Raw genomic sequence first — 19,069 nt, 5'->3', positions numbered from 1 at the left:
ACCCAGAGTACAAGTGTTTATTTTATTTTCCGTCCGTTTCTCCGGTGGTGTAGCCGGGCAAGTCAGGGACCTTAGGTTCGCGCTGCTTCCCGATAGCCAATTGTGCGGCTGAGATGAAAGCGAGAGTCGAGTTATTCCACTTTCCCCGTGGAGTCAGGCCCCCCTTCCTCACACTCCCGTCCACCCTACCTCAGACATGAGTGTAATTGTAAACTGCTGCTGGTAGCTGTACTGTAAGTTTTGAGGTGGAGGGACCACCACCGGCCACGTAGGAAATTCATGAATGTCAGAGTTGTCAGGATCAAACGAGAGACACTTCCTGTTTGGGTCAGGTGAGAACAACTCCAGGCAGGCAGCGTGGAGGGTGGTTCTGTCTAGAAGGGACTGAGCTATAAACAGAGTAGGTAGAAGAAGTTGCCCCCAACCTCTGATACTAGGGTCAGATAAGTTTAGGATTGGGGTTGGGTAATCTGATCCTAGAACTGTGGTATAGTGACTGCAACTTGTACTTCTAGTAACCCAAACCCTGATTCTCACCATAACCTTGACCCTCTGAAATGCTGCCACTGAGGAACCCTTACAGATAAGGGATATAGCCATCTCTCTTAGCCCTGATAGGCCGTATAAAGATACAGATCTAGGGGGGAGCCTGTGTAGAGGCTGGTGCAACAGGACAAGGTGGCCAAACAATCTGCCCCAAGGAGGATGACAACAACCCTTCAACAACACACACACTCAAACACCACCCTCATCCTTAAGAGATTAGACTTGATGGCTGTTTCCAAAACAAAAAACAAGGCATATCCTCCACGTTTTATGTTGTTTGTGAACATGTTTTGGGAAGCTGGAAAAGCCAAACCCACTCACAACATTTCTTCACAAACAGGACTGACTCACAACACAAGTTATGACCTTATTGTGTTCCAGAGTTGACCTTTGATGAGATCCACAGAGTCCTGATGCCAAGCCTAGGAGTATCCATTGCTTGACCATCAGCTGCTCGATTTACTTGTATCAATCCTCTCAAAAAGTTTAAACCTTTCACATAACCCACATGAAAAAATACTATAGTATACTATAGTTTTCACTGTAGTGTTTTTTAAATTTTTTTTATCTTTGTCATAGAAGTGGAGGCTTTCCCTTCCAGGAAACCTACTGGAGAAATACATCAAAACAAAAAAATCCAGAAATTGTAGTTAGGAACTATCCATTCAGGTGTCTTGACAGATAGTTCAGCGCTTTCGCTCTGTTCTATAACCTGTAGGGAACACACTATATGGTCTGCACCGCCCACAACCGCAGGGCTCTCCAGAGGGTGGTGCGGTCTGCACAACGCATCACTGGGAGGAAACTACCTGACCTCCAGGACACCTACAGCACCCGATGCCACAGGAAGGCCAAAAAGATCATCAAGGACAACAACCACCCGAGCCACTGCCTGTTCACCCCACTACCATCCAGAAGGCGAGGTCAGTACAGGTGCATAAAAGCTTGGACCAAGAGACTGAAAAACAGCTTCTATCTCAAGGCCATCAGACTGTTAAACAGCCATCACTAACACAGAAAAGCTGTTGCCTACATACAGACTTGAAATCATTGGGCACTTTAATAAATGGATCACTAGTCACTTTAATAATGCGACTTTAATATGTTAACATATCTTGCATTACTCATCTCATATGTGCAGTATACAGTGAGGGAAAAAAGTATTTGATCCCCTGCTGATTTTGTACGTTTGCCCACTGAAAAAGAAATGATCAGTCTATAATTTTAATGCTAGGTTTATTTGAACAGTGAGAGATAGAATAACAACAAAAAAATACAGAAAAATGCATGTCAAAAATGTTATAAATTGATTTGCATTTTAATGAGGGAAATAAGTATTTGACCCCTCTGCAAAACATGACTTAGTACTTGGTGGCAAAACCCTTGTTGGTAATCACAGAGGTCAGACATTTCTTGTAGTTGGCCACCAGGTTTGCACACATCTCAGGAGGGATTTTGTCCCACTCCTCTTTGCAGATCTTCTCCAAGTCATTAAGGTTTCGAAGCTGACGTTTGGCAACTCGAACCTTCAGCTCCCTCCACAGATTTTCTATGGGATTAAGGTCTGGAGACTGGCTAGGCCACTCCAGGACCTTAATGTGCTTCTTCTTGAGCCACTCCTTTGTTGCCTTGGCTGTGTGTTTTGGGTCATTGTCATGCTGGAATACCCATCCACGACCCATTTTCAATGCCCTGGCTGAGCGAAGGAGGTTCTCACCCAAGATTTGACGGTACATGGCCCGTCCATCGTCCCTTTGATGCGGTGAAGTTGTCCTGTCCCCTTAGCAGAAAAACACCCCCAAAGCATAATGTTTCCACCTCCATGTTTGATGGTGGGGATGGTGTTCTTGGGGTCATAGGCAGCATTCCTCCTCCTCCAAACACGGCGAGTTGAGTTGATGCCAAAGAGCTCCATTTTGGTCTCATCTGACCACAACACTTTCACCCAGTTGTCCTCTGAATCATTCAGATGTTCATTGGCAAACTTCAGACGGGCATGTATATGTGCTTTCTTGAGCAGGGGACCTTGTGGGCGCTGCAGGATTTCAGTCCTTCACGGCGTAGTGTGTTACCAATTGTTTTCTTGGTGACTATGGTCCCAGCTGCCTTGAGATCATTGACAAGATCCTCCCGTGTAGTTCTGGGCTGATTCCTCACCGTTCTCATGATCATTGCAACTCCACGAGGTGAGATCTTGCATGGAGCCCCAGGCCGAGGGAGATTGACAGTTCTTTTGTGTTTCTTCCATTTGCGAATAATCGCACCAACTGTTGTCACCTTCTCACCAAGCTGCTTGGCGATGGTCTTGTAGCCCATTCCAGCCTTGTGTATGTCTACAATCTTGTCCCTGACATCCTTGGAGAGCTCTTTGGTCTTGGCTATGGTGGAGAGTTTGGAATCTGATTGATTGATTGCTTCTGTGAACAGGTGTCTTTTATACAGGTAACAAACTGAGATTAGGAGCACTCCCTTTAAGAGTGTGCTCCTAATCTCAGCTCGTTACCTGTATAAAAGACACCTGGGAGACAGAAATCTTTCTGATTGAGAGGGGTCAAATACTTATTTCCCTCATTAAAATGCAAATCAATTTATAACATTTTTGACATGTGTTTTTCAGGATTTTTTTGTTGTTATTCTGTCTCTCACTGTTCATATAAACCTACCATTAAAATTATAGACTGATCCTTTCTTTGTCAGTGGGAAAACGTACAAAATCAGCAGGGGATCAAATACTTTTTTCCCCCACTGTATACTGTATTTTATACTATCTATTGCATCTTGACTATGCCACTCTGTAATTTCTCTTACATATATTTGTATGTATATATTCATATTATATTCCTTTACTTAGATTTGTGTGTATTAGGTAGTTTGAATTGTTAATTACTTGTTAGATATTACTGCACTGTCAGAACTAGAAGCAAAAGCATTTCACTACACTCACAATAACATCTGCTAACCATGTGTATGTGACCAATAACATTTTATTTGACTTGGCATGTGGGGGAGGGGAATGGGCTTGGTATATGCAAATTAAATACTGTAGTATTCTACAGTATACTATAACATTCTATAGTAAGTACTACACATGATCAAGAGATACTACAGTGAGTAGTATAGTATACTACAAAATTCTGTAGCAAGCACTACACGATTGATGATACTACAGTGTGTAGTATACTACTTTATAGTATACGACAGTTTACTACAGAATTCTATAGTAAGTACTATAGTATTCTATAATAAACTGTAGTCTTTTTTCATCTGGGAAACCTTCACCTGTGATATTGAAATGAAAGCTAATTTCTGGTGTGTGTATGGAAGGAGCAATGATAATTCTACATGCCCTTTAAAGTACCAGGCAATTTGCCCTCTGTTCTATGTGTGCCAGTTTATCACAGTGAAGGGGGAGTAGATTGTCCAACTAAGGTCAGATTGACAGTAATAGCAATAATTACTTGGAGTGACTGAGGAGCACACCCAGCTATCCAATCAGGCACTGAGGGGACGTCCAGCCATCCAATCAGGTGAAGGACCCTAGTTACTAATCAGTAGCAGAATAGCCCACTTGACAATCAGACAGAACTCCCAATTCACCACTGATTGCCGAGGTCGTATGCCCCCCTCAAAACCCTCAACCAACCCCCCAGCCTGAAGACACACTTCCAATCCTAATCTCTCGCAATGAGCTACCCTGGCCCTATAAGCCTGTTAGCAGTGAAGGGTGCATGCAAAATAATGATGTGTGCATGCAGGTGTGTCTACAATATCCCCTGAGTTAAATTGAGTATAGGTTAAGTTATTTGTCTCATCCACCTTGAGGTGTGTGACCAGCTGTGTTTATACTGCAGCATGCAGATTAAAAGCATCTCTAGTCTACTCTTCGGGTCAAATCCAAACATGGAACCAAACTGCAGTGTGCCCCATACGATTCTCTCCAGAGTAGCGAAAAGCACATTTTCAGAAGGCAAATTTATTCAGAATAGTAGGTGAAACACTGAACTGCCTCTGACATAGAAATGTTCTATTGAAACCAAGTGAAGACAAATAATTTTAGACAGACGGGCGGCAACCGAGCCAGACAGGGGGGCCTATGGACAGTGTAACACCAGGGGAAACCCTGGGCATGAAGCTGGGCCTCCTGGTGGTTCAGAGCAGAGCCGGTGCAGCTCTTCCTGGTTAATGAGGCGGGTCTCCCTAATGAGGCATGAGTGCAACAGGAACCAACCGGGCCTGGACAGAACCTGACTGACTGGATACTAATCCTCAGGAAATGGGCTCTTAACCGCACGCCATATCCCCATCAGAGCAACTGTCAGACATGAAAAAGGTGCTTGGTGGTCTGTTGATGTATTACCCCGTAGTACTAAATCTCCTCTCTCTTCACAGGCAAAGACACAGAGAGCGGCCAACTTTGTACTCAAATAGAAAGCACAGATACATACACACATGGATGTACGTATGCTTGTGTGTGTATGTTCTTCTGTGCGCTTTGAGACAATGATGGTGGATTAAACTGAAACAGACTGGAGGGAGTTGCATGGGAGGCAAAAGCAAACACGAGCATGCACTTTGTTTTATTGTTACACAGGCGCCAGTCATCAAAAACAAAGGGAGGTAGAGTCTTTAGTAAGATTAGATTTACAGTATATTTACATAAAGGACAAATATGCATGCACTCCATGCTTTGTCTTAAGGCTATGTTTGATTGACCTTGTAATATATTTACAATAATGTGTGGTTGATGGATCTTTAAACCTCCTTCTGCTTTAGTCCATTAATAACACCACAGTTGAATACACTCCACTCTTTACTCTGTCTAGACTAGCTTTACAAAGTGTCTTCCAGAAGACCAGTGTTTTCCTAATGATTACGGGGGCCAACGATTATCTCTGAACAACCCTGTCTGGAGGCTGAAAAGATTCGGCATTGGCCCTCAGACCCTCAAAAAGTTCTAAAGTACCGATGCACCAAGTCTGGAACCAACAGGACCCTGAACAGCTCCTACCCCCAAGCCATAAGACTGCTAAATAGCTAGCTAAATAGCTACCCGGACTATCTGCATAGACCCTTTTTTGACTCATCACATACACTGCTGCTACTATTTATTATCTATCCTGTTGCCTTGACACTTTATTACTAGGTACAGTGCCTTCTGAAAGTATTTGACTTTATGTTTTTCAGCGGCAGAGACTGAGAGACTAGTCAGGATCGAGGGAAAGATGAACGGAGCAAAGTACAAAGAGATCCTTGAGGAAATCCTGCTCCAGAGCGCTCAGGACCTCAGACTGAGGCAAAGGCTCACCTTCCAACAGGACAACGACCATAAGCACACAGCCAAGACAACGCAGGACAACGTGGCTTTGGGACAAGTCTCTGAATGTCATTGAGTGGCCCAGCCAGAGCCCAGACTTGAACCCGATCAAACATCTCTGGAGAGACCTGAAAATAGCTGTGCAGCGACACTCCCCATCCAACCTGACAGAGCTTGGGAGGATCTGCAGGGGATCAAATACTTTTTTCCCTCACTGTATGCTGATGATTTAACCATATACGCATCAGCAACCACAGCTAATGAAGTCACTGAAACCCTTAACAAAAAATTGCAGTCTGTTTTGGAATGGGTGGCCAGTAATAAACTGGTTCTGAACATCTCTAAAACTAAGAGCATTGTATTTGGTACAAATCATTCCTTAAGTTCTAGACCTCAGCTGAATCTGGTAATGAATGGTGTGGCTGTTGAACAAGTTGAGGAGACTAAATTACTTGGCATTACCTTAGATTGTAAACTGTCATGGTCAAAAGATATAGATTCAGTGGTTATAAAGATCGGGAGAGGTCTAGCCGTAATAAAGAGATGCTCTGCTTTTTTGACACCACATTCCAAAAAGCAAGTTTTGCAGGCTCTAGTTTTGTCTAATCTTGATTATAGTCCAGTCGTGTGGTCCAGTGCTGCAAGGAAAGACCTAGTTAAGCTGCAGCTGGCCCAGAACAGAGCGGCACATTTTGCTCTTAATTGTAATCAGAGGGCTAATATAAATAATATGCATGCCAGTCTCTCTTGGCTAAGAGTTGAGGAGAGACTGACTGCATCACGTCTTCTTTTTATAAGAAACAATGTGTTAAAATCCCAAATTGTTTGCATAGTCAACTTACACACAGCTTTGACACACACACTTATCTCACCAGACCACGGGGGACCAGTACGGGGGAAAAAAATGTATGAAATGTATGCATTCACTACTGTAAGTCGCTCTGGATAAGAGCGTCTGCTAAATGACTAAAAACATTTCATATTTGAGATTCTTCAAAGTAGCCACTCTTTGCCTTGATGACAGCTTTGCACACTCTTGGTATTCTCTCAACCAGCTTCACCTGGAATTCCTTCCCAACAGTCTTGAAGGAGTTCCCACATATGCTGAGCACTTGTTGGCTGCTTTTCCTTCAGTCTGTGGTCCAACTCATCCCAAACCATCTAAATTGGGTTGAGGTTGGGTGATTGTGGAGGCCAGGTCATCTGATGCAGCACTCCCTCACTCTCCTTCTTGGTCAAATAGCCCTTACACAGCCTGAGGGTGTGTTGGGTCATTGTCCGGTTGAAAAACAAATTATAGTCCCACTAAGTACAAACCAGATGGGATGGTGTATCGCTGCAGAATGCTGTGGTAGCCATGCTGGTTAAGTGTGCCTTGAATTGTAAATAAATCACAATCAGTGTCACCAGTAAAGCACCCCCACACAATCACACCTCCTCCTCCATGCTTCATGGTGGGAACCACACATGCAGAGATCCGTTCACCTACTCTGCGTCTCACAAAGACACAGCGGTTGGAACCAAAAATCTAAAATTTGGACAGATTTCCACTGGTCTAATGTCCATTGCTCGTATTTCAGGCCTTTCAGAGCCTGGTAACTCTAACGAACTTATCCTCTGCAGCAGTGGTATATCTAGGTCTTCCTTTCCTGTGGCGGTCCTCATGAGAGCCAGTTTCATCATAGCACTTGATGGTTTTTGTGACTGCACTTGAAGAAAGTTCTTGAAATTGACTAACCTTCATGTCTTAAAAGTAATGATGGACTGTCGTTTCTCTTTGCTTATTTGAGCTGTTCTTGCCATAATATGGACTTGGTCTTTTACCAGATAGGGCTATATTCTGTATACCACCCCTACCTTGTCACAACACAACTGATTGGCTCAAATGCATTAAAAAGGAAATAAATTCCACAAAGGAACTTTTAACAAGGCACACCTGTTAATTGAAATGCATTCCAGGTGACTACCTCATTGAGCTGGTTGAGAGAATGCCAAGAGTGTGCAAAGCTGTCATCAATGCAAAGGGTGGCTACTTTGAAGAATATATTTGATTTGTTTATCACTTTTTTGGTTACTACATGATTCCATATGATTCCACTTTTGACTGGTACTGTAGGTTTATTAAACAAAAGCAATCTCGCAAAATAATCCCTGAGACATACAGCATGTAATGGAAATGGCAGATATAGAGTGTATTCGGAAAGTGTTTAGACCCCTTCCCTTTTCCCACATTTTGTTACGTTACAGCCCTATTCTAAAATTGATAAAGAAAAATGTTTAATTTAATCTATCTACACACAATACACACATAATAACAAAGAGAAAACAAGTTTTTTGAAACTTTACAAATGTAGAAAAAATAAACAGAAATACCTTATTTACATAAGTATTCAGACCCTTTGCTTTGAGACTCGAAATTGAGCTCAGGTGCATCCTGTTTCCATTGATCATCCTTGAGATGTTTCTACAACGTGATTGGAGTCCACCTGTGGTAAATTCAATTGATTGGACATAATTTGAAAAGACACACACCTGTCTATGGTGTTGGTTACTACAAGATTCCATGTGTTATTTCATCATTTTGATGTCTTCACTATTATTCTACAATGTAGAAAATAATATAAAGAAAAGAAAAACCCTGGAATGAGTAGGTGTGTCCAAACTTTTGACTGGTATTGTATGTAAATGTTATTTTTCAGTTTTTTATTTTTAATACATTTGCAAAAATTTCTAAAAACCTGTTTTTGCTTTGTCATTATTGGGTATTGTGTGTAGATTGATGAGGTGTGAAAAAAACAATTTAATCAATTTTAGAATAAGGCTGTATTGTAACAAAATGTGGAAAAAGTCAAGGGGTCTGAATACTTCCCAAATGCACTGTATATGTACTTATCTACCTCAATTACCTCTTACCCCTGCACATCGACTTGGGACTGGTATCCAGTGTATATAGCCAAGTTATCATTACTCATTGTGTATTTATTATTGCTTGTATTATTACTTTTCTATTATTTCTCTATTTTCTCTCCCTCTCTGCATTGTTGGGAAGGGCCCGTAAGTAAGCATTTCACTGTTGAGTCTACACCCGTTGTTGACGAAGCACGTGACAAATACAAATGTATTTGATTTGTCTATGTGAACAGATCCAGCCCACTGCCCAAGCAGTCCTCAAGGTCAACTGGATTAATGTCTCTGTTTTTTTGGCAGGCGTCTGTCTGAGTGTCTGTTTAAACATCTGTCTGTCCTCCTTTCCTCCGTTGCTTGTAAACAGATTTCTCCTCCGTCTCCTGTCTACTTGGGCTTTGAGGTTCAGCTGGTTGCAAAGCAGACTGTAGCCACTCGTAGAACCTTTTGATGCTTGAAAACCCTTTGCTATAGCGAATTGTATGCTCAAGAATTGAGGTCTGAGACTATTTAAATTTCAATAAATTCTGAGCACTTTTTGTAAATCAAGTCATGAACTAAACTTTGATCATCATTTTAGACACAATGATATGTAGCTAGCTGCTGTAATTGGTCATGGACAATGTACCTCTCAATTTGTTTGACATATTCCTCCATTTTCTGATTGGCTACTTCCACAAGGAAGTAGATGTAATCCTCCTTTGCCAGGACCTGTCCTTTGTGGCTCAGTGGAACCTCCAGACCATGGGTACTTCGGACTGCCTAGAGAAATATCCCATGGAGAATGCACACAGAATAAAACAAACAACTTCTGTTACACAAGCTTTTCAGTAAAGCACTTCATTACAGAAGAATAATTGAAAAACGTAAACTCAATTACAAACAGTTATGATTTGCCCTTCTTGTCTACAGTCAATCCAGAGTTTCTAAAGCCAGAGTTTATTGCCAAAGAGTGCTGTAAAATAAACATCAGTTTACATTAACTATCACTGCTGTGTTTTTCAGCCAACACATTGTATGCACAGTTCATGGTACAGTAATTTTAATATAAGCAAGCAATACAGAGCCAACTGCAACATGTTGTAAACAAGTCTGGAGAGTCTGATATTTTTTCTGGTGTTTTCAATGACAACTAGAGAGCAGGAGGGTTCTTTAACTCCAACCAGCCGCTGTGCATTTTCAAGCTGTCTGCATTGGACATGAAGCACAAAACTTCAAACTTCAACACAGCATCTTCACATGACATCTCCAAATCAGACATCAAATCGCCCATATGACATTTCTTGGTATGATGAAAAGCCAGGGACAGTTCAGTTTCTGCACATCTGGAGCGTCTGACACCTGGGACAGATAGATGATAAATAGACAGACTAAGGCTGACACTACAGGAATAGGATGATTCACCATTGTAGCTATGACCTGCATAGTAGCTAGCTATCTGAATAATGTAATGGATGACAGTAGGCTAGCTATCTCGCTATCTAACTAGCTTACAATGGTATACTAGTTAGATAGATAGCTGCAGCAGGCATTTAGTGACTGGAATAATACAAAAGCTAGCAAAAACCTCACTTCCATCTATGAGAAGAATGCTTCCAGAACAGGAGCTGGTGGTGAAATAATAGGCTGAGTTGTTTATGGCAGAAACAATATGTGAGATGTCCTCCCTTCTTGCTGACATCTAAGTTATGTTGTTTAAACATTGTTTATTCCATTGGATAAATGTATTTTCTATTTTAGCTAACAGACAGATTGAGAGTATATTACTCGGCATCATCTATAATATACAGCGTTTTCCATTTAGTAAGCAAGCATGCTTGCCTAATGTTTTGAATAAAATGTAATGTTTATCAAATGAAAAAAGCGTTTTACGGTTGCCGAGAGAGTGAAATGCTGATCAGTCAAATCAGAGAGGGAGAGGTGAAGCGAGAGGGATAGATGGGCCCAAGTGGACTAGTGGAAACCTGTTGTTCTCATATCTGTGGATAATCTGTGGTCAAACGCGGATGTTTAAAAATGTCCTGCTGTCGCCACCGTGAGGCAACAGAGGGGAGGACAGCCACTTAACTTCTCTCATGAATTAGTCCGTTTTGACATACCTTATCATTGCCTTGATATATGTTCATGCTAGTTGTGCTGGTGACACATTATGGTATTTCTACTCAAACGTCCTGCTGAAGTAATGAAGTTAGCTAGCTAGGTAACAAGAAATGGCTTATTTGATAGCTAATGCTACTGTCCAAAGACCACAAGTCACTTGTGTGTCTTCTACTGCTGCTTGCCAGCGTTCTGCATTTAACGTGATTTACAAAGACTACTCTATTTGTGTGCAGTTTACAACATCCAAGTTAACGAGAGCCATTCGAGTGAGTAAGTTTGGAGGACGGAAACTGCTCCTACAGTACATACCTGCGCCAAATTCAGATCAGAAACCAGTAAATCAAATCATTCAAAAACTTGAATTTACTATTAGTTTTGCTAAAGTACAATGAATACATTGGATGGTTAGCTATTGCACTTCTACCTGTAGCTGTTTTATATTTTGTATTATGTTAGTTGAATGTAGTTCTGCCGATGGTTCTCGTGAAACAGCCTGTGTGTTCTCCAGGTACTGATCCATGTGTGTGGTGTGAACCAAGTGGAGACCAACACCAGGAAGCCCAGCCTGCCCTACACTCCAGGAAGTGATGTGTCCCGGGTTGTGGAGGCTGTTGGAGATGGGGTATGATTACTGATGGTCTTCTCATGCAGAATGTGATGCTAGTGTAGTTTGCATCCAGCACTACTTAAGACTTATGAACCACAAGTAGCCTTTTGGTGATTGCATTTACAGTTCATATAAGGAAATCAGCAGAGGTGCGACCAAGTCATTGTTTTACAAGTCACAAGTAAGTCTGAAGTCTTAGCATTCAAGTCCCAAGTCAAGTCCCAAGTCAAGACAGGCAAGTCCGAGTCAAGTCTCAAGTCAAGACCGTCAAGTCAAGTCTCAAGTCCTAAACTTTGAGTTTCGAGTCCTAAACAAGTCATAATGTGCTCTTCACCAAATGTAATACCATTTCATATTTTTAACAAGCGTAATAGTTAGTATATTACATTTACGCAAATCATGAATGCTTTTAAAAATATCTATATATTTATTACTTTCCAAATAAACTTTATATTTCGCTATGGGGCGCAATCGGGCGATGTAGGCTTGTACACAACCGCCCAACCTTAACATACACACACTCTCTGTGTGGTTACAGTAGGCTAATATATTACAATGGTTTTAGGAACAGCAGTAACATCAGGCAGGATTTAGGCTACCAACTGCCTAGCCAGTTGTAGCTCAATCTTGGGTGCAATGATCACATTCCCAAACTGACTGACTGTGGAGGCTCATTGATTTAACGTTAGCCTACATGATACACTAGTAATGAAATGTATAGCTGTCGGCTATATTAGCCACGACTAATCGTTCTTTGTGGAGCTTCAAATGTCGAACAAAGTTGGAAATTGTTGCGCCTCAGTCTGTAATTTTCTTCCCGCATGTTTTGCAAGTTGCAATCCGTTTTTTATTGATACAGCATCGTCTTTATATCCAAAAATAATAATTTTGGGTATCATCTTTCCAAGGGCTCCATCTGAATTCACCCGCCGACGTTCCTCTGCACTGCCACGCACAACTTTTTCTCAGCTGGCACAATTTGATTGGCTGCTGTCCGATTTAAACTGTAATCCGTTAAATGAAGAGCTGATGCTCTGCACCCTTTTTTTAATAGCATCATTTTTAACATTTGGGCTTGGGGAGGGTATCAAGTCAGGTCGAGTCATAAGGCTCAAGTCCAAGTCAAGTCACGAGTCATTGGTGTTAAAGTCAAAGTCAAGTTGCAAGTCATCATATTTGTGACTCGAGTCCAAGTCATGTGATTCGAGTCCACACCTCTGGAAATCAGTCAATTGAAATAAATAAATTAGGCCCTAATCTATGGATTTCACAACTGGGCAGGGGTGGGCCTGGGGGGTCACCCACTGGGGAGCCAGGCCTAGCCAATCAGAATAAATTTTTTCCCACAAAAGGGCTTTATTACAGACAGAAATACTCCTCAGTTTCATCAGATGTCTGGGTGGCTGGTCTCAGACAGATCGCAGGTGAAGAAGCCAGATGTGAAGGTCCTGGGCTGGCGTGGTTACACTTGATCTGGGGTTGTGAGGCCGGTTGGACGTACTGCCAAATTCTCTAAAACGACGTTGGAGGCGGCTTATGGTAAATTCAATTCTCTGGCAACAGCTCTGGTGGAGGAACTCAATTTAACCTTGCGCAATACCCTAGATGCAGTTGCACCCCTAAAAACTAAAAACATCTGTCATAAGAAACTAGCTCCCTCGTATACAGAAAATACACGAGCTCTGAAGCAAGCTTCCAGAAAATTGGAACGGAAATGGCGCCACACCAAACTGGAAGTCTTCCGACTAGCTTGGAAAGACAGTACCGTGCAGTATCGAAGAGCCCTCACTGCTGCTTGATCATCCTATTTTTCCAACTTAATTGAGGAAAATAAGAACAATACGAAATTTATTTTTGATACTGTCGCAAAGCTAACTAAAAAGCAGCCTTCGCAAATGGAGGATGGCATTCACTTCAGCAGTAATAAATTTATGAACTTCTTTGAGGAAAAGATCATGATCATTAGAAAGCAAATTACAGACTCCTCTTTAAATCTGGGTATTCCTCCAAAGCTCCATTGTCCTGAGTCTACACAACTCTGCCAGGACCTAGGATCAAGGGAGATACTAAAGTGTTTTAGTACTATATCTCTTGACGCAATGATGAAAATAATCATGGCCTCCAAACCCTCAAGCTGCATACTGGACCCTATTCCAACTAAACTACTGAAAGAGCTACTTCCTGTGCTTGGCCCTCCTATGTTGAACATAATAAACGGCTCTCTATCCACCGGATGTGTACCAAGCTCACTAAAAGTGGCAGTAATAAAGCCTCTCTTGAAAAAGCCGAATCTTGATCCAGAAATTATAAAAAACTATCGGCCTATATCGAATCTTCCATTCCTCTCAAAAATTGTAGAAAAAGCTGTTGCACAGAGACGCAGACTCAGTCTCAACCTTTAAGTCTTTACTGAAGACTTATCTCTTCAGTAGGTCCTATGATTAAGTATAGTCTGGCCCAGGAGTGTGAAGGTGAACGGAAAGGCTGGAGCAACGAACCGCCCTTGCTGTCTCTGCCTTGCCGGTTCCCCTCTTTCCACTGGGATTCTCTGCCTCTAACCCTTTTACAGGGGCTGAGTCACTGGCCTACTGGTGTTCTTCCATGCCGTCCATGGGAGGGGTGTGTCACTTGAGTGGGTTGAGTCACTGACGTGGTCTTCCTGTCTGGGTTGGCGCCCCCCCCCTTGGGTTGTGCCATGGCGGAGATCGTTGTGGGCTATACTCGGCCTTGTCTTAGGACGGTAAGTTGGTGGTTGGAGACATCCCTCTAGTGGTGTGGGGGCTGTGCTTTGGCAAAGTGGGTGGGGTTATATCCTGCCTGTTTGGCCCTGTCCGGGGGTATCATCGGATGGGGCCACAGTGTCTTCTGATCCCTCCTGTCTCAGCCTCCAGTATTTATGCTGCAGTAGTTTATGTGTCGGGGGGCTAGGGTCAGTCTGTTACATCTGGAGTATTTCTCTTGTCTTATCCGGTGTCCTGTGTGTATTTAAATATGCTCTCTCTAATTCTCTCTTTCTCTCTTTCTGTCTTTCTCTCGGAGGACCTGAGCCCTAGGACCATGCCTCAGGACTACCTGGTATGATGACTCCTTGCTGTCCCCAGTCCACCTGGCCGTGCTGCTGCTCCAGTTTCAACTGTTCTGCCTGCGGCTATGGAACCCTGACCTGTTCACCGGACGTGCTTGTTGCACACTCGACAACTACTATGATTATTATTATTTGACCATGCTGGTCATTTATGAACATTTTAACATCTTGACCATGTTCTGTTATAATATCCACCCTGCACAGCCAGAAGAGGACTGGCCACCCCTCATAGCCTGGTTCCTCTCTAGGTTTCTTCCTAGGTTTTTGGCCTTTCTAGGGAGTTTTTCCTAGGGAGTTTTTCCTAGCCACCGTGCTTCTTTCACATGCTTTGCTTGCTGTTTGGGGTTTTAGGCTGGGTTTCTGTACAGCACTTTGAGAATATCAGCTGATGTACGAAGGGCTATATAAAAATAAATTTGATTTGAAAAAATAAAAAAATTTGATTTGATTTGGTGGACATTCCTGCAGTCAGCATGACAATTGCAATCTACCTCAAAACTGTGGCATTGTGTTGTGTGACAAAACGGCACATTTTAGAGTGGCCTTTTATTGTCCACAGCACAAGGTGCACCTTTGTAATGATCATACTGTTTAATCAGCTTCTTGATATGCCACACCTGCAGGTGGATGGATAATCTTGGCAAAGGAGAAATTCTCACGAACAGGGATGTAAACAAATTTGTGCTCAATCTGAGAGAAATAAGGTTTTTGTGTGGATGGAACATTTCTGGGATCTTTTATTTCAGCTCATGAAACATGGTACCAACACTTTACATGTTGCGTTTATATTTTTGTTCAGTATATATTAAAGAGATTCTCTGAGTACTATTGTACACTTTTTAGACAGTATTTCTGAATGTAGCGCTCATGAGGCAAAAGTGGTCCTCGAAAATTGCTTACTACGTCACATACATATGTGTGCCATGTCATTGTTCTCTACCTCTCGCACTGCTGTGTGTGCATCTTGCTAGCTGTTGCTCACTTGGCGAGGGGCTGAAGCTCATTGGCTAGAACTCGAATTGCTCGGGGGCTGGCCCACGTGGGGGAAAATGTAAGGAAAATGGCGCATCATAGCTTCCAGAAAAACTAGGGATTTCATGGCTAAGTGAGGTAAAACAGTAATTCTGCTCATAGATTATGCATGTATGAACTACACATTGACACATCCTGCCCAAAGCGGGAGGTTTCAAAAATACTTAGTAGTCGCCAAAGTTCCTGAACATGTCTTTAAGTTGTTTGCATGACGTTCAGGTGTATCTTTTGACCTTTCATCTTTCAAGCTGGTGACCGTGTGTTCACCACGGCCACAGAGACCGGAAGGTATGCAGAATACACCGTTGTGTCTGATGACTTTGTCCCCCCGGCTGCCAGACTCCTTAGACTCCAAACAGGGAGCTGCCAGTGGGATCCCCTACTTCACAGCATACAGAGCTCTCTTCTATAAGTAAGACACCCACATATTGACACCAATGTTTTGGTTGAGGTCTTTGGATTTGACATGGTTGGACAGATTGAGCATCACAATTGATTTAATGTTCAATTAAATTGAGGTTCATTGACTCGGCTGGCAAAAAATACTTTCATTTTATGTTAAAAGCTGTATGCCTATTATTTAGTAATAGGCTTTGTTTGTGGGGTGTGTACAGTACAGTATAATGAATTCTGTCTTATGATGCAGAGCACATGCTAAAGCAGGCAAGACAGTACTCATCCATGGAGCCAGCGGCGGGGTAAGACCAATGTCCTCTTCTGTTTAATGTTTGTGCTGTATATTTTGTTTTTCATTTTGATTTATGAAGATCAAATGAATCCAAATGACCTTTATTGCACGACAGGTTTTTTAGGTGGGGTTGATTTAAATATGGCTCAGCGTTTGTGACGTTTTCTTGGTGGTGTGTATCTGTCAGGTGGGGGTGGCAGCGTGTCAGATGGCCTTGGGTCTGAGGGTCCTGGGGACAGCAGGGACCCCAGAGGGACTGAAGCTTGTCCTGAGGAACGGAGCTCACATAGAATGCTCTTTCCATGACATAGACTGACCAGATGAATCCAGGTGAAAGCTATGATCCCTTATTGATGTCACTTGTTAAATCCACTTCAATCAGTGTAGATGAACGGGAGGAGGCAAGTTATAGGATTTTTAAGCCTTGAGACAATTGAGACATGGATTGTGTATGTGTGCCATTCAGAGGGTGAATGGGCAAGACAAAACATTTCAGTGCCTTTGAACAGGGTGTGGTAGTAGGTGCCAGGCACACCGGTTTGTGTCAAGAACTGCAACGCTGATGGATTTTTCACACTCAACAGTTTCCAGTGTGTGTCAAGAATGGTCCACCACCCATGAAGCCAATGGTGACTTTAACACAGTTACCAAGTTTAATGGCTGTGATAGGAAAAAAACTGAGGATGGATTATCATAGTTACTCCACAGTACTAACCTAATTGACAGAGTGAAGAGAAGGAAGCCTGTACAGAGTAAAAATATTCCAAAACATGCGTCCTGTTTGCAACAAGGCACCAAAGTAATAATGCAAAACATGTGGCAAAGCAATTAACTTTTTGTACTGAATAAAAAGTGTTATGTTTGGGGAAAATCCAATACACATTACTGAATACCACTCTCCATATTTTCAAGCATAGTGGTGGCTGCATCATGTTATGGGTATGATTGTAATCATTAAGGACTGGGGAGTTTCAGGATATAGAAACGGAATGGAGCTAAGCACAGGCAAAATCCTAGAGGAAAACCTAGTTCAGTCTGCTTTCCAACAGACACTGGGAGATTAATTCACCTTTCAGCAGGACAATAACCTAAAACAGAAGGCCAAATATACACTGGAGTTACTTTCCAAGATGACATTGAATGTTCCTGATTGGCCTACTGTAGTTACAGTTTTGACTTAAATCGGCTTGAAAATCTATGGCAAGACTTGAATATGGCTGTCTAGCAATGATCAACAACCAACTTGACAGAGCATGAAGAATTTTGAAAATAAAATTCCAGTTGTGGAAAGCTCTTAGAGACTTACCCAGAAAGACTCACAGCTGTAATCACTGCCAAAGGTGCTTCTATATAGTATTGACTCAGGGGTGTAACACTTACGAGATTTCTGTATTTCCTTTTCAATAAATTTGCAAAAATTTCTCCAAACATGTTTTCATGTCGTCATTATGCAGTATTGTATGTATATGGGTAAGAGAAAGGTGCAGACTCCGTATGCACCTAAAACAAAAGAAACCACAAAACAAAAGGGAGGGTAGGGATGGTGACAATTGTCTATGGCGGCTCAAATGCAGTCCACATAACCTTAACCTCCAGCAGAGGAGGAGGCCCCGGGCGTACTCCCCGCTCCACCCGCTGAGCCTTCTGCTTTATTACCACCTGACCGTGGATCGTCGTCGAAAGAACCGGACTGTAGATCATTGCTGGAGGCTCTGGGCTGGGGAGCATCGCTGGAGGCTCCGGACTGAGGAGCGTCGCTGGAGGCTCCGGACTGGGGAGCGTCGCTGGAGGCTCCGGACTGGGGAGCGTCGCTGCAGGCTCCATGCCATGGATCATCAATACAGGTGTCGCACCATGGATCATCAATGGAGGCTTCGTACCATGGATCATCTCTACAGGCTCCGGGCCCTGGATTATCCCTACAGGCTTCTTGCCATGGATTATCCCTACAGGCTCCGGGCCCTGGATTATCCCTACAGGCTTCTTGCCATGGATTATCCCTACAGGCTCCGGGCCATGGATTACCTCTGGAGGCTTCGTGCCATGGAACATCCCTACAGGCTCCGGGCCATGGATCATCACTGGAGGCTTCGTGCCATGGATCATCTCTACAGGCTTCGGACCATAGATTATCACTGGAGGCTTTTCTCGTGGAGCTGGAACAGGTCTCACCGGACTGGAGAGACGCACTGAGGACCGGGTGCTCAGAGCAGGCACCGGCCGTACTGGGCTATGGCGGCGCACTGGAGGTAGAGTGCGAGGAGCAGGCACAGGACGTACTGGGCTATGGAGGCACACTGGAGGGAGAGTGCGAGGAGCAGGCACAGGACGTACTGGGCTATGGAGGCGCACTGGAGGGAGAGTGCGAGGAGCAGGCACAGGACGTACTGGGTTATGGAGGCGCACTGGAGGGAGAGTGTGAGAGGTAGGCACATGTTCACCACGATAAGCACAGGGAGTTGGCTCAGGTCTCACCCCTGACCCTGCCAAACTACCCATGTGCCCCCCCCCCCCCCAAAAGAAGTGGGCTGCCTCTCGTGCTTCCCTTGTTGTTGCGCCCTTGCTGCCTCCACCTGTTCCCCTGGGAGGCGCTCTTCTCCTGCCCCTAAATCCTCCAAAGCCCTAGATATACTCCTCCTTATCTCCTCAAGTGTCCATATAGGTTCATATCACGCTGCTTGGTCCCTTGGTGGTGGGTGATTCTGTCACGGCTGTCGAAAGGATCGGACCAAAGTGCAGCGTGGTTGTAGTTCCACATTTTATTAAATCCGTGAAACTTTGCAAAACATAACT

At 43.3% G+C, this 19,069-nt stretch overlaps 1 protein-coding gene across 1 annotated transcript; it reads right to left on the bottom strand.

Moving 5' to 3' along the window:
- Positions 1 to 9,087: 9,087 nt before the first annotated feature.
- On the bottom strand, positions 9,088 to 10,598 carry tyw3 (tRNA-yW synthesizing protein 3 homolog (S. cerevisiae)). The gene is given in 7 exon segments (XM_014139942.2): positions 9,088 to 9,208; positions 9,393 to 9,526; positions 9,645 to 9,719; positions 9,928 to 9,977; positions 9,980 to 10,051; positions 10,054 to 10,105; positions 10,332 to 10,598. Coding segments are annotated over 7 exon segments (618 nt in total). The 5' UTR covers positions 10,446 to 10,598.
- Between the last annotated feature and the right edge of the window lie 8,471 nt (positions 10,599 to 19,069).

The sequence above is a fragment of the Salmo salar genome, chromosome 14 (genome assembly GCF_965601325.2).
Source record: "Salmo salar chromosome 14, fSalSal1, whole genome shotgun sequence".
NCBI classification, from domain to species: domain Eukaryota; kingdom Metazoa; phylum Chordata; class Actinopteri; order Salmoniformes; family Salmonidae; genus Salmo; species Salmo salar.
The sequence above is the reverse complement of the archived record's forward strand: the minus strand, read 5'-3'. Positions and strand labels throughout refer to the sequence as shown.